We start from the raw sequence: 17,140 nt of genomic DNA on the forward strand, positions 1-17,140 counted from the left end.
TCTGGGCAAGTTATCTGCAACTACTAAAGCTCAACAGTTAATTCTTTTTCTGATATTTGACTACATAAAAAAAAAAAAATATGTTCATCAGTGAGCATTCTGTTTTCTTTAAAAAATTATCAGGAAAGAAACCTCATTATACTTCAGCCACCTTGTTAAATGTAGAATCCATACAAAGTATTAATGATAAATGCCTCAGATAGATCAAAGTCCTCTTAGCAAAAACACCAACCCCACTGTTGTGAAACCATTTGCAAAGTGTGATTTTCTAAGCATACATGATACTCCCACATGCTGTGCCATAAGCCATGGTCCTAATACAGCTACACAACTCGTTTCCGTAGCTTTTCATCATAGGAACAAGGTAAATACAACAGACAATAATGTAGAAGTTGAACATCCCAGTCTTTAAAGTTTCAGTATAAAATGCTTGAGGGAAGTGGAAAGAAAATGGTTTACTTCAAGATTATTGGTATATTCAAGTGTTACACCCATAAGTTATATCAACAAATTCAAACTTTCCTGGAATTACATTGACAAATATATTCAGGTAGAAAAATTAACATGGGAAATATTCTCTTGAAACCTATTTTGACTTTTCAAAGAGAGTCATCTCATGCAGCACAGGAGATGTTAACTGGTGATGCTTATCTAAGAAAATTAAGCAAGTTTAAATTTATATTGCAGAGTGGAATTGCATACAACTATAAAACACTGTCTTTTGAAGTGTTGTAAGTTATGTTTATTACATTACAAAAAGACATATCATATTCCCAGTGCAACATTAAAAACACAAGAGTAATCATTATGTTTCTGTACTGTTTTTTGATAAAGTGAACAGCATTACAAACTGTAAACTCCTTAGAACAATAACCTCCTCATTCTCTCAAGCAGTCTGTAAAACACCAGGGCAATTGCCAGTACCCTTTAAATACAAATTATGTTGCTCCTTTTAAAAATTTTCCATGGAAATAGGTTCTTGCTAACAAGGCCTAAAAAGTTGCTAGTGAAATTAAAGCTGACTCTGCAACACTAATATCCATAACCATGAATGTTATTTGCCATTATTGCTAGATACTCTATCTTAACTTTGGCCTGGCTAACAGTATAATAGTTGAACCAGTTCTTAAACCTTCAGCTTACTCAAGAATTTCATGCTCTAACCATTTCTTAGAAAAACACAAGTCATTGTTTCAATACCTCTGTTAAAAACGTAAACCAGCGAAAACATTTCATGCAAAGCAGGTTATTGTCTCTAGCCATGCTGCATTTCCTACAAACAGAGCCAGTTCTAGTTGATTTAATTTTTCAACGTCTTTCTGTATTGGCTGTGCAGCTGCCCAGCCTGAAAACTGAAAAAAAAAAAAAAAAAAATTACCTTGCTTAGTATCCACATTGAAATTGAAGTTTAGTGCTGTACTTCATCAGAAGAGATTTTTTTTGCCCTCTTCCCATCTCAAACCCATACAAGGCATGACATTACAAAGCATTCAACAGCAAGTACTTAGAAGAAGAAAGCAGAGCCACACAAATATAAATTTTGCATGTCTGGGGAATTATTTTAGAAGTCATATCATAGCTTTAAATAAAAGAAGATGGACAGGGGTTTGTAAAGATTGGGTAATCTAAAGAGGTTTTAATGGTTAACTTACAGCAGATCACACTGGCCACAGAATATGTTTTTCATACTAGATTATCATTTGGAAAATTATTTCCTTAGTTCTCTACTTGTCAGGTAGTTTATTAGCCTGAACCCTGACTCCTACACTTGAGAAAGTTCATAGCAGTTCAGAGACATTGGATATTATTTCCAGGAGCTCTTGTCTTAACAAACAGTACGTAGGGGCACTGCTCTTGACGCTTTAAGCCTGTCTTTCCAAGCACTGCAGTATATTAGAGGTTGACTGACTGGGGTGAGAGCAGATGAAATCCAGTGTGCAGCAGCTAATGCAGGCAGCAGAGTCCACTACAGTGGACTCTGTAAACAGTAAAAGAAAAAATGTGACTAAGAACATTGTGTGCTTTTTCACTGGCAGGACTCCCGCAGGCATTATTGAGAACAGATATGAAATCTTAAGAACATCAAGGGACAGCCTCATTCAAAATTAAGCCATTTGTATAATCTGTGCCAAAAGGGAGTCCACAGGCTATTCTCTTCTTTTTACCTATTGTAATAAGTAGCAATCTTTATCTATACTCCTGTTTTGACCTGCGCAAAAAAAATACATGACAAAACCAACTTGTCATCTTTTGAATGGAGAGAAGCTCTCAAAGTCACCTTTAAAAACACAAAAATCAGAAGATATGAAAAAAAAAAAGAGGGGTTGGGTGGGAGAAGAAAGGTTGTATCTGTAGCTGTAGCTCTTACTGTCCTAAAAACTGATGCCATAATTTTGTTCCATCACTTCTTTCTTGCCTGTTTCTGAAGTCCAGCTTTTCTGAAGCATAGGACATATCATGTACCAATAATGCTGTGTGGCAGAAAGGGGTTTTATACTAAAACATGCTAATCAAGGGTATCTGTGAGAACTCAGGGGGTGAGGGGACAAAAAAATACCCAAACACCAGTGCCAAACACCAGTGTAAGAACAGCTATAGCTAAGAGAGAAATAATCTGTGAAAGCTTAATGACTGGAATTAAAGAGGATGGATGATATGGTACCTCTCTGCCTCAAAACTTTCTGGGATTTCTTTAAAAAAAAAAATCTTTGTTCTTTCTGTTGTGTAGCTGGTGTTCCAATTGTGACCATAAAAGCTATTTTTACAGCCCTTTAACAACCAAACACAAATAACTCCAAAACAGTAGCTGTGCTTTAAGCAACACATGATGGTTCTGATAATTTAATAGTAATTCTAATATAACATAGTAAATAGGAAAATGAAATATAGCAGTGCAGAAGTATACAAGCACTTGGCAGGCTACAACAGCCAGGCAGAAATGATACATCTGAGCATTAATTTTTCAGGACTATATATTCATAGTACGTTAAGAAAAGTGTTCACATTTTTCAAACACAGTCGCATTCAATTAACTTTTATTCAGGTATCCCTGTAGAAATGATTCAAGCTTACACCAGAAAAATAAAATGCTTTGTCAGGGCTCTGGTGCAAAACCAGCATTGCTAGAAATATTTCTGTGCAGCACGCTGTGGATCACTGTAAGATTAGACACTATCACAGATGAGCCCTTTAAGCCTGAAAGGTGACTTTGAAACATCCCCAGGTCACAGGGACACAGGCAGACACAGGTTCAGGGACTATTTCCTTCCAGACCTTGTGGTCTTGGCCTCCTTCACAACAGGAGTCTCTCATGCTTCTGAGACACATCTGTCCAGGCAAGTTCCCTTAAAATTTCACCTTGCTGTGGGAAAGTGAGAGCACAAAGCTCGGGGGAGCAAAGGTACAACTTAAAGCAAGGAAACAGTTTCCACAGGGAAATACATACGTCAGTACACAAAACAGAGTTTTAGGCTCAAAGAACAGTTTAAGGACTACAAACACCTCTCCCCCAACAGATACTTGCACCGATTTTGTTCACAACCTCTAGCAAAGGTTGTCCCACACTTTCTCCAGCTTCTATTTCTCATTCATATGGGCTTCCAAACTAGACAGGCACTTTCCCTTAAAACAGTCATTGTTAATCTAGTCACTTAAGAAACTGAACCTGTCCCAGAAACACAACTGCAGAAATACTTGGCCCTCTTCTTTCTCCCCTCAAAAGGGTTTTCTAGGAAGAAAAATTTTGCAAAGTTAAAAAACACACTGGCATATATTCTATGTTTCAGCAGAGGAATACCAACAGTGTTTCATTCCTTTCTGTCATTTCCTTATTGCATCAAATTCCTCCTACAGAATGGATTGCTCAATTTACAGCCAATTATGGCTATAAACAGAATCTTGAGTAGATCCAAGCACAGCTCCCAATTCACAAGGATCACCTCCGCATCATTAAGCAGCTGCTTATTTAAGAGTTCCTGCATCCACCGTCATCATTTTATGGTACAGAAAAACTTACTACAGCAGAAAATCATGGAAGGTCCCAATGGAACAAGTTGTTCCTTTAGTCAGGAATTTTCAACCTTATATAGACACATCTACAGTAAATGTAACCAGGACTTGACGATCTCAGAGGTTTTTTCCAGTCTTAACGATTCTATGATTCTAACACATGGAAGACTCATACCAGGCAAAAGAAAAGGAAACAAACTGATAGAGTTTTACTCTTCCTTCTTGCAAAATAATTTTTAGAAAAGTTTGAACTATTAGAACTGTAACAAACAAAAAAAGAGAACCCCTAAAATATATGTTTGCATTCTTCAATGTATTAATACTAGGTAGTTTTGTTGTATTAGATTCAGAGAAATGTTTTATGCCCATGCAGGGCAAATACTGAAGGATTTGCTGAGAGGTTTTTGCTGACTTTTTTTTCCCTCTCAGACTCTTTAAAGTAGTAGACAGAATCCAATTCTAACCTACCCAGGTTTCACACTTGCCTCTGCAAACTTCCTTATTAGCTACTACTCAGAAGTGAACCTGAAATGACCTGTTGACACAGGCTCCAAAACCTGACCTCTGTTTCTCAAAACGCCTCTGCAAGTGCCATTTTTGACTTAAGTAAAACAAAGTCATTAGAAAAGATATTTTTTCCTTAACATCTCTGTTCTAATTCCTTTGGAAATCAGCATCTGAAATCCCTTTGTTTTGCTGAAATCAGTAAATCAGTGGGTTTTTTTCTTTGGTTGTTTGGTTTTGGTTTTTTTTGGTTGGTTGGGGTTTTTTTGAGGGTCTTTACCTCCCTAAATACAAGGAAAATTGGTTTGGTGGGGGTTTGAGGCTTCCTTTTCTTGTGTTTGTTAACTGATCTGTAATATTAATATAAAGTAGATTATCATGTTTCCCTCTCTTACAAAAAGCATAAGCATATTCAACAACCTAATTATTCCTAATTAAATAGAAAGTCACAGAACACTTCTCTCAACCAATATAATTTAGAAATGTCCTTGTGTTGATGGCTAGCAATTTGCAGAATTTATTTTTCAAATGAAAAAGACAGATGTATCTTTCCCTGATCTAAAGGGTCTGGATAAATTAGAACTAATTGGTTTTATGTGTTTCTGATAATTGAATGAGATGCATGTAAGCTGTATTATGATGGAGAAAAGAACAACCCTTAATTTATATAAATGAGATGCTGCAAATGACAGCATCTTGAAGTCTGTTAAAGGTTAGAATCAAACAGCAAAACAGAGCTCTACTTGTTAGAGTCGTAAAGTACATACCAGAGACCTTTACAGTACCAGCATAAATAAAATCACAAAGTGTTTTCAATGTAATTCATTCACTTCTAGAACTGATTGAAACATGAACAGAAAAAATCTCATGTCTCACTTTTCAATCTTAACACACTCTTGTGTGTACAGCCAACTACATTAGCAGAAATAGATAGCACTTCATGTGATTTTTGTAACTTGCCTGTTTGGAAGAATGCCCCTTCCAAATAAGAAAAAGTAACAGACATTATCAGGCAGCAAGCCAAATGGCAGCCAATTAAAACAGTTCAAGGACTTCCAGGCAAGTGCTTTAGAAACAAGCATTGAACTGGAGTTAACAGCTGCTAAGTTTGTCCATATTCTGTGAACAAGGAACATTCATTTTACATTCAATATATGCTCATTAAACAGTCATGGAAACATGGCTGTTTCATATTAAGCAACTACATAGTTGCACATCAGAATCTGGCACAAGAGTACAGCACCCTGGGTGGATAGTGCCAGTCTGATGCTAATTTATCAGCAATTTATCTGAAATGCACTAAGATACCTAAAGAAAGACAAGGAGAAGAGAAATCCTGGAGTTAGAGCACTTGAGAATAATACAATTTTCACATGATCCCATTATCAGTTACAGAATCAGAATCCCAGCATGGTGAGGTTTGGAAGGCACCTCTGGAGACCATCTTATCCAAGCCCTGTGCTAAAGCAGGTTCAGACAGAGAAGGATGGCATCCATTAAAGTTTGTAATCTATCCAAAGAAGGAGACTCCACAACATCCCTGGCCAGCCTGCTCCAGGCCTCTGGCACCCTCACAACAAAGTTCTTCCTTATTCTGGGTACTTCTCTTCTGGCAAGCTAAAGAAAGAACTGATATTTAAAACACAAAGATAGAGGAACTGACTGAAAAATATTTGGCAACACACTAACAGCTCGATTTATCTATAGAAGTCATTCACTGGTGCCAGGCAATCTGGTAGGTACACCAAGAAAAGTCATTTTAAGAGAACAGTATGAGCTCCACTTGATGCATCATCAGTCTGGGGTATAAGAAAAAGAAACACTGGCTGGTAGAAATGAATTCTGTCATGAACTGGGGCTAGTACAGCTCAAAATGTTAATACATTTGATGTGGAGAGCTTCCCCATCACAGATAGCCAGATCTCTGTGAAGGACAAGGGTTCCTCTGAATGGCTAGAATCATCTGATTGTTGACAGATAAAATGCAACCAGGTTACTAAAAGTTCATATGCACAAAAAGCTATGCAGACTCACCCTAGGAGCTCAAAAAAAAAAAAAATAAACCTGGTCTTTCACTTTTCCCACCCCTTCTCTTCTCTCCTTTTCTAAATATAAAGAAAAACATCATTTTTTTTCTGTGCAAATCCCTTGACACGTGAGTTTAGCTCTAGCCATCCCTACAGCAGACACAGGAGGAAATAAGAAAAACAAACCCAAACATAACCATTAGCAACTTTGTACCAAGCAGAAATGCAGATAAGTACACTAAACCACATCATAATCATAAGCAGCAAGCTTTCAACGCTAGATTTGTTCTATTTGCAACAGAAAACCAAACAGTAAGTGTCACAGAACTGCATCAGTTCAGATGCTCCTTTTGGTTTTTAGTTAGGATATCAGTTCCACCACTAGATCTTGAAAAGAGTGGGAAAAAAAAATAATTCAACAGAGGAAAGACACCTTCAAGTGTGTTAAAAATAGGAATGCAAAACTGAGATGCATTTAAATCATCATTGACTAACCAGAGAAATTACTAACACATCGAAGGAAACATTTTTAGTCCAAGCTTTGTTAGAGGTATTATCAGAAGCACTTCTTCCTTTCAAGAAGAAAGAGGTGGGAAGGGCAAACTGTTCAAATCAGATGTTGAAAACAGTCCGTGACTTTCTAGTCATCTCCAACAAGCACAAAGGTTTAACCCGCCTGCCAAGGGCTCTGGGCACACACTACAGCAGCCTCTGCTGCACGAATTTGCTAGTTAACCAGGGCTGGGAGCACCATGGAAGCAGTCAGCCCATCTGCACAAGGAAAAATAGCAATATTTGGAAAAGTAACTCAAAAGGAAAGAAAAGGTTATATTCATGAGAGAAAAGCACTGGCCTTAATCTACAAAGAGAATGCTTGCTTTCCAGTTTTATTTGTAGAATTTCTGGCAAAGAACTACTGTAATAAAACATCATTATATGGTAAAGTTTATAAAGAAAACTGAAGTGGAAAATACACCCTCACCTTCAAAACATAAAATGAGGCAGGAAATCAAATCGATGGTCTGTTGAGCCTGAAGGCTTTTGTTCTTATGAATTAGGGTTACTGAGGTAGTTTCTCCTGTAAAAGAAATTGTTGAAAAGATTACAATGTTGTCTCATATTAGAGCATAATGGATGGGGCGGCCAGAAGAAAAATACACCAGAGTCCAGATGCATGGGGAGAATACAAACAACTGTTTCATTGTTAGAACCTAAATACATTCGAATGTTTCCACCAATACATTAATGAAGGTCACTTGCCACCTCTCAACACATTCACAGGTTTTCAAGAGGAGCACTCAAAGACGGCTTTAAACATCTGAGGCTATGAACAAAATTAATTTCCTAAAACTATTTACATTTCCTAAGTAACCATGGAAATCATGACCTTTAATAAAAGGCATCTGAAATGAAGTTTCATATCTCACTGCTCATTGTTGCTGTGGTTAAAAACAACTGAAGCAGATGTGTAATCTTTGCATTAAAATGGGTAACAACATGGCCACAAGTGCCTACACTGCTGCTCTCTGAATTGCCTCTTCTGTAAACTCCTCTTGTAAAAGTTATGAGAGAACTGTGGAACAGAGGTGGAAGATGTAAAGCAGCATATAATGCTTCTCTTCCTATATTAAAGTTTCTGTGAACAACCTCAGGTGATTTACCTCTAAATGTGTTAAGAACAATTGTCAGACAAAAGCTTCTAATTAATCCCACTTCCAAAATTTCCCAATACAATAAGACTGACATCTTTGTGACTGCCACTTATACACTTTTATTTTAAAATCAAAACAGGGTTGGGGGAAGCTTTCAGGGTGCTTTGAAAAGCATCTTAAAAAACACAGTGGATGAAACTATTTAAAGAAGGAAAAAAAGTGTCCACCACATTCAGATAAAAACAAAACGAAGGAAGAAAAACTTTAAAGGAAGCCAAGACATGCTGCTGTGTTGGAGAACCCTAAATTACCTACATTACCAAAAGACACCCCTTAGATAATTTCAAAACTGTAACTTCCTGCCACCTCCACAGGAAACTAAACTACTGGGTACAATTAAGCATATCCTCAAAAAGAGCAGAAAGCCACCAAACCCTCTTTACATTAAAGTACCGTGTTGCCATGTAACAGCCAATGACCTTTACTGCAGGTAATGTAACTGCATTTAACCTTACGTTAACCGGGGAGAAGAGGAGGAAGAAAAAACCTTTTTATACAACACACATCCAGCAAGTTCAAAAGTACAAGTGAGGCCTTGGGATGACCAGATAGAGAAATTTAAGTGATTTAGTGAATCAAAACCACTCAATATCATCTTTTAGCTGTATTTCCTCTTTGCTCTTTTAATGTTAAAAGGCCTGCAAGGTAGCAACCTATAATCAAGCTGGATTTTGGATGCTGAACAGAGATACTCCAAACTGGTATACTGGAACAGTGGAAGTAGTAGAGTGCAGAAGCAGAATGGACTTGCCACAAATGCTGAGCTGAGGGAACCAAGTTCCATGCTAGTATATACTACCTGCTGAAATTAAGAAAGGAGTGTAGCAAGAGACATACAATATACTGTGTAAAAATTTCTATTCCATAAGGCTGAAGTCCCTTAGTGGTAACATATATATGTAGTAAAGTATACTAGACCTATTACACTTTCTACCCCACATCTTACCTTATAAACCTGGCCATATTGAGATCCCCAAGTTAAGAACGCCCCATTAATACCTTTTGCACATTACCTCTCAGCTTGGCCATGAAAAACTGCTTTTGGAAACACAAAATTCAGTGTGTGGGTAAAGAACATTACAATGAATAAAAATTAAGCAAATAAAATGCTAAAAAGTAAGAGCATGAGACCAGTTTTGTTTTATTCTGTTATTTCTTCATATTACTAAAAGAAAAACAAATCAAGGGATTTTTAAGACTTTTTATCGACAGTTTTACAAAATAAACTTTCATAACATCTTGAGGAGCACTCAAGACACCTCTTTGCTTCTTTCTTTTGTTTGATACGCAGGGAGAAATTGCATGTTCTTTGTGTGTTCACTGTAATGCAAGAACCTGTTGTTTATCCTCCAAAATTTCTTCCTCATCCTCCATTTGGCTTTCATCCCAGACCCTTAAAAGAAACATAACAGTTATTTTTCAGCAGCAAAAATTCCTCAAGCTTCTCTGCTTTAAGCTTTAATGACATACGTTCATGTATGTACAACTAAAAAGAATGAAAACAACTTTTGCTATATTTTGCAAGTAAACATACATCATTCATTTTTCCCCCCCTCAGTTTTTGTAATATACATTTTCACTTCTCAAACAAGTAGGAACTGAATGACAGTCACTGTTGTGCCTTAAAAGACAAGTCCCACATCCCAGAACAGGTAAGATGGGAAAGTGGGGAACTTGTTTAAAATTTGCCAAAATTTATAGTTTGAAGTCTTAACAACAAAATGTATCACTTAATCTGAGCTGCCTGAGAGTATTGGCTTAGAACACCAAGATACCAAACAGGCCATGCTGGTATATTTGTAATCAGCATGTAAAGTACAATCAGAAAGTCATGACTGTTTTTTATTTCAGTTCTGGCAACATGTTTGTAATATTGAGCATTTTACAATATCCTAAAACCATCCTGAGCAAGTTTAACTTACCCGAGAGTATCAACTCTGCTGTGGCCTTTTAGCTCCAAGTTTTTATGGAAATCTGCAGGATTTTCACATATCTTTCCTGCATGTCTGCTGGAGGAAGTTACATCTTCACAAGATAAGCTGAAATGTTTTTCAGGACCTGAAATATTATAGGTCATTTCATGAAGAAATATAAATGAAAAAATGCCTTATCTACACTACAAATTTTAAAGAATTTCACAGAATCAATGAGAACCTGCCATTAAAAGTCTCTCTACTGTGCCTGATGAAGGATGTCTCTACAAGCTCTCAAATAAATTATGACTTTTTATTATATGGTTCCTGTATCGTTAAAACTAGCAGAGAGGGTTTGCTTCTCTGATCTTTATGCCAGGAAAACATGAAACTTAATATATAGGGCCCAGTAATACCTACACAGCCCCAAAATACAGCAGCAAATGTAGAACTCAGGTGGCTTACTAATGGTAGTATGTATTTAAAACAGAGTAACATCCACCAATGTGAAAAGATGATCAGCTGGGGTCACAGTCTATACTTCTTCTACAGTACACATACAAGTGTGCTGCTATTTTCCCAGCTAGCCATAAGTCTCTGCTATGAACTTCTAAGTAAGTGAAATGTATTCCAAGAAAGTGGAACAAAAAGGGGTAGAAAGAACAAGACAGTTCAATAATATCTTCCCACTCTATTTTTCTCTGAGCATATTCAGCACAGATGTTCACTCTACAAGAGAAGCTCTTACAAGAACACATGGGTTCTGATAAGTATGTATCAAAAAAGGAAGGACAGCTAGCCTGAAATGTGGTATTCGGAAGACTCGGAAGACTCAGAAGAGCTGTGTGAAAAAATACAGCAAAACCTAAGGTAAAAACAAGATAGAACACTCTACTTTTGTTTGCTTAAGATTTATCATAGCCAAGATCTGCCAATATAAAAGCACCACAGCAGCTCAGGAAGAACCATGACACAGCCCAAGAGATACACTCTCTCAAGCCTGCTTGCAGCACAAAGCTTCTTAGGCACTGAACCTATCTGCTCGTTGAGATGGAACAGAAGCAACCCTTTTTTTTTTTTTTTTCCTCTGAGTACAGAGAAAATAAAGTATTCACTCATTCTTCTCAATCATAACCAGCTGACCTTGCCCACCTGCCACATCACCCAGCCCTGAAAAACAAGGAGATGTCCTTTAAAGTGACAAAGGAAAGTTAAGTCAAACACAAAATGAGAGGTAACAGCATGTCTATTGTGCCTTACTAGGGGCAGTTCTCATCTGGATAGAAGTATAATGTTTCTTGTCCATCTCTTCTCCTTCTTGCTGCCCTTGCACCAAATCACACTGAGCTTCTAACAACAGATGGGGTGTTCCTTATTAAATAGCCAAGGAAAAGATATTGTCTCCATTTATCCCATAGCCAGAGCTAAACTACATCAGTTGCTCTATCACTCAGTGACCACTCCCCAGCTGAGAAAGGGGATTAGAAAGCAGATTCAATGAACTAGCAACACTAACATTACTATTAATGCAAATATAGAACACATAAAGTTATACTCAGCCCAGTGACTATACAGCAATCATAATAAACAGGAAGTCAGTCCTCAGGCAAAGAATGGTGTGTGAGCTCCTCCAGGAATGAGGAGGAGCAGGAGTAGCCTCATCCTCAAACTTCCCCCCTTTATAGGGAGTGTGATGTTTATGGGATGGGATATGCCTGGAGCCAGCTCAAGAGAGCTGCCCTGGCTGACTCCAAACTGCTAATGGCCTGCAGACCACCACTGGCCTGGGATTCTGTCCCAGTAAAACCAGCTCAGGCACCTATTTAAAAGAAATTCCTGATGCAAAATACCACCTGCACATCCTGCAGACTTTTGCAACAAAATTCGAGTGATAAAAAAAAAAAAGACATAAGAAAGTTGTGTGAAATAGTTTGCTGCTACTACATTAAGGGTAGGTTAAAGTACCATCAAATGGAAATAAATCACTGTTAAACCACAAAAATCTTGCATCATCAGTTTAGTATATTTTTGCATCAAGACCAATGAGATCTGAGAAGGCAAATGAAATAACTACTTGTTTTTGTTATGTTCCTCGTCAGCATGACTCAAAAAAGAAAAACCATCAGTATTGCCACTTACCTGGACAATTTTGTAATTCTTTTTCCAGAGTAAGTAGAGCTTCTTGGTCAGCGATATATTCCCAAAGATACTCCTCTTGTTTAGTTACATCAAGGCACTTGTGTTCTGATCTCTTAGTACCAGCTCCAAATGTACGTGTAGGTGAACTCTTTGGTCTTGGCTGTGTGTTTGTCGGACAGCTTCCTGCCAGTTTACTCTGTAGTGTATTTGTTGACCAAGGTCTTTTAGAATCATTCCCTGAAATAACAGAAAAGGTCACAACTTCTAATAATTCAAGATTTTACACAAAGAATTTTATTTCAGCTTAGTAATGACATTAATTATAGTTATAATTATGAATTATTTGAACATATTAATTTTGCTTAAGATTGTGAATTAATAAATATTAATAAAATTAATTACATTGTGAAGTACCACCTCATACTTCAGGGTATCTTTTAGGAAAAAATATTTTAGTTAAATATTACATACAGTGGCAGATTTTCTGGGAGGGGAGAGACTGAGACTGCGTGTAGAAGCTTAAAACTTTGTGGGGTTTTATTTTTATTTTAAGGCAACATGAATAAAATGTAGACACTTTCAAACATTTTTCAGTGATGTAAAATTGGCAGTTGCAATTTCTACACATACCATTTTTGAAACTAAAATGCTGAACTGGTTGGTTGAAAGAAATAATGTAAGGTACGTTCCTTGAGACAGAGACAGTTGAAACTGAGAAAAATCACTAAAAAGTGCAGATGCTGTTATGCTTCCCTTGTTTCCTGTTTCATATAGTGCATGTAGCAAGACTTATTTCAGTGGGAAGAAAGAAATCTTTTATTAGATCAAAGCCATATTGTACTAGATGCTGCAAAACACAGTAATACATAAACTTATTCTAGACAGTTCATTATCTAAATATTCAAGCTAAGAAGAGAGTAATGAGGTAGAGGCAGGAGTAGAAACTAAGCACAATAAAACGAATTGTTAGTGACAGCTGGAAACAGATAATTTTTAACTCAAAAGCCTATACTTATGAAAACAATGCCATGATGGCTTATAAGCCATTATAGCCAAACCAAAAATACATAGATGAAGGCATAAAAATGACTTAAATTCAACACAATCATCACAGACAGCACTTCTACTCTTTACATAAGGAAAATTAACCCATTAAAGTAGGACTTCAAAGCTGTTGCTCTCCTTACCTGGGTATGATCTCCATGCTGCCATCAGGGGAGAAATTCTATTTTGAGTCTCCAAACCACGTGAAGGTCTATTCAGCTGACTTTCTAAGACACCCTGAACTACAGAGTCATCAGCACATTCACTGAAGCTCTTTTCAGTAACCCACCTTCCATCTCCTGAAATTAAGCAGTATTAGCAGAAATTATTTGCACGTTTTGTATTAATATGCACTTACTGCTACTGTATTTGCTGCATTTAACATGTGATTTAAACAAGTCCTGCTTGTTTAAATAAATTTTCTACACATATTGTAAAAAAAAAAAAAAAAAAAAAAATTCCTATATAACACTAACAAGCTTAAATTCATGGGATATTGTTGATGGAATTCATACTCACGTTCACCCATCATTTCACATGTTACTTCATACACACCACAAAAAAGGATTTTTTAATGATGTATATTACACACAAAGAGAAGCAGAAATTTCTCCTGGAACCACATTTCAGGGGATATAAAAAAGTATATAAATCTATGGACTATATTGATGTAATTTACTCCTAGGTAGTAAGTTTATTTTACCCTTGTACAACACCAGTTGTGTTTGTTGGCATAACTGTTACCCCAAAGTGACTTCTACGAGAAGCCAGTCCCAAGTTACACAAGGAGATGGATATCTAACAGAAACAGGGATAAATATCTATATTGTTTGAGGGTTTTATTCATATGCCATTACCTGGAAATGGTATACTACTGTCCACAGGACTAGGGTCAGCACACAGTGAAGAATGTGCTTCCAGCATTACTTGTTTAGAGTTTGCTCCTACAACAAAGAAACCTTCAAGTCCCCAGTATGGTGCAGAAACAGGTTTCTGTCTTGTGGCTATATCCTGTAACTTGAATAAAACATTAAGATATTAGAAACAGGGGGGGAAAAAAAAAAAAAAAAAACCAACACCAGGAAACTTCAGTTGTTCTTGCAAGTTCATATAATAAAATGCTCATTTCATAAAACTTGGAATGATTCTGATAGCCTGGTGCAATAGATATTCATAAGGATGATGGTCTTGCATGATAGATGCTTTAAAAACCTAAAAATTTCCATGTTTTGAGAGTCTGAGTTTATTCTTCCAGTGATTTAATGTGAAAATAGAGTGACTTAGGCTGGAAGGGACTCTAGAGATCATCTAATCCAACCTCCTTGTCATGGGCAGGGACACCTCTCAACTGGACTAGGTTGCCCAAGGCCTCATCCAACCTGGCCCTAAACACCTCCAGGAATGGGGCAGCCACAGCCTCACCAGGCAATCTATTCCAGAGCCTCACCACCCTCGTACTGAAGAACTTCTTCCCAAGATCTAGCAGTTTCTTTCTTTTCACTTATCATTGTACATCAGCTATAGTATTACTGTTTAACAGTGACTCCAAAATCTAATGTCCCAACCTCCTCCATGATTTTTTGCTTTCAGTTTTATTTTCAGCAGAAGAACATGTGGATAATTTAGGTTAGATAAGACTAGCTACACTTTTTTAAATCAAACTGAGAGGTGAAGTAACCTTGATACAAACATGGGAAGAGCGCCCTCCTCCACAAACCTCTTTTTTGTTGTTTGTTTTGGGACTAGTCTGTTGTTTCTTTTGGTTGTTTGTCTTTTGGTGTTTTTGTTGTTTAGGGTTTTTGGTGGGATTTTTTTTTTTTTTTTTTGGAACATCAACAGAAGACTGACAATACTAAGTGGAAGACAAAGAGGTGTTCATCCCCTACGTATGAAATATGGTAGGCAGTGACAGCCCTCTGACTGAAACTACACTTGGCTGCTTTGGGGTGAGGTTTCTGGAGGAGAATGGGGAAAAGTGGTAGAATAATTCCTGGTAACCATACAATCATCACCATCTCTCAAGCTGATACAAGAACATGGTATGTTGCGTCCTGCTAAACTAGGAAAGTAGATCAAGCAACATAGCTTATCTAGCAATCAAAGATATAATAATTTACCATTGAAGACTCTGTAATTATACCCAAAATCAAACTATTGCAGGCACTGTCCAGTTCTTTTGAGTCTCCATCAGGTTGCTGTAGTCGTGTCTCTAGGAGATACTTGTTGCTCATTAGTTCAGTAGGGTTAGAAATCTTCACAGGTGGTTTAGAGGACCCAAGTGATCTTCTCATAGTCTTTAATTTAGTACTCTCCTTTTGCACTGCATTTCTTTCAAGACTGCAGACAACTATTTCTTCTACAAGGGTATAAAAAAAACTAACATTAAAATAGAAATATTTTTTTTAATGTAAATGAATATGAATTGTAACCTGCAAGTCCAATATATTTTTTTCATGAACTTAAAATACAAAATCTCCATTGAAGTTGTCCCTAAACTGTTCTTATTTGTAATTTATAGCTAACTTTCATCAGATCCCTGCTTGATATAAAGAGATGCCAACACACACGGACTAGACTTACCAGGTAGCAGTACCAATTCTGTATCTGACATATACATTCCAGTACATCATTGTCTATGAATAATAATCTTAACACATTTCCAACTACTTTTTCATGCTAATGTAAGTTATTTACATTTAGAACACTATAATCTAACCAGTGCCAGCATAAGAACTGCAATAGTAGCAATTTCACACCATTTAAAAGTAATACAATGGTTTAAAATACATACTATCAGTCTGTGAATGATTCTGTAAGCTGTTTTCCTTTGTTTATACAAGACACAGACATTTTATTTTTTACCCTGTGCACAAAGAAGCACATAAATCACATCTCATTAGTCAGCTCTTTTTGGCTTTTCCATGTTTGAAGACTTAAGCAATTTCTTGAACTAAGCTCAAAGGGAACAAGTGCCAGGTTCTGAAGTGCTGGAGCAATTGTGTGGTACTTAAATGAAGAAGAAATGCTACATTCCAACTTCTTTCTTAAGGTTAAAAAAGTGACAATCTATTTTATGTAGTTTTAGGACGCAGAGTAAGATCTTTGGGATCTTTTCAGAGTGCCACAAAATAAAGCTGCCAAACTTCCACAGTGATTTCACTGACATGCACTAAGCACTGGAATACTTACACCCAAATGATAATCTCTCATGCAGAACAGGCAGTCATTTATACTGTTTCTCAACCTATATATATAAAGCATTTGTCTACATGAAAGAAACGTGCCATACACTAAATCTAACACTGTAGAGATAAACCGAGATATTTTCAAGATCACTTCATCTGATTTATACTGGGTTTGTTTTCAGTACAGAACTCATATTGGGGAAGTCTATCCCTCAAATATGGGCTCACAGCCATGAGATTTTTTCAAAATAACTTGCACAGCCCATCAAATTGTGGTCAAGGGACCCACATAGCTCAGGGAATGGTACATAATTTAATTATCTTTAATTATTCTTTTTCAGGCAATCACTATTGGTAACTACCACATCCTATCTGACAATGATAAAACTGTACACAGGGATGTATACTGTACAAGTAACTTTTAAAATTTACCTTGAGAAATTTCTTCATGAGAAACAGGATTTCTGTCAAGAGGAAAAGGTAAAAAATACTGAGTGTCAGCCGTGGAAGTTAAATGATGAGATGACTTTCTCATTAGGCCCACAGTTTCTCTCTGCAAAAGGTCTTGCACTGTCTTATTCTGATCTGCAGCTGCTGCACCACTTTGA

At 36.8% G+C, this 17,140-nt stretch overlaps 1 protein-coding gene across 1 annotated transcript in view; it reads right to left on the reverse strand.

The window, feature by feature from the left end:
• Positions 1-9,568: 9,568 nt before the first annotated feature.
• ZBBX (zinc finger, B-box domain containing) overlaps positions 9,569-17,140 on the reverse strand; it is a 12,561-nt gene continuing 4,989 nt past the window's right edge. The window contains exons 8-14 of the mRNA XM_008944272.1: positions 16,965-17,134; positions 15,465-15,703; positions 14,205-14,364; positions 13,491-13,646; positions 12,304-12,540; positions 10,174-10,309; positions 9,569-9,644 (exon numbers count right to left, since the gene is read on the reverse strand). Coding sequence (XP_008942520.1) covers positions 9,569-9,644; positions 10,174-10,309; positions 12,304-12,540; positions 13,491-13,646; positions 14,205-14,364; positions 15,465-15,703; positions 16,965-17,134 — 1,174 coding nt within the window. The remainder of the gene's footprint in view (positions 9,645-10,173; positions 10,310-12,303; positions 12,541-13,490; positions 13,647-14,204; positions 14,365-15,464; positions 15,704-16,964; positions 17,135-17,140) is intronic.

This window comes from Merops nubicus, unplaced genomic scaffold (genome assembly GCF_000691845.1).
Source record: "Merops nubicus isolate BGI_N331 unplaced genomic scaffold, ASM69184v1 scaffold8487, whole genome shotgun sequence".
NCBI lineage: Eukaryota > Metazoa > Chordata > Aves > Coraciiformes > Meropidae > Merops > Merops nubicus.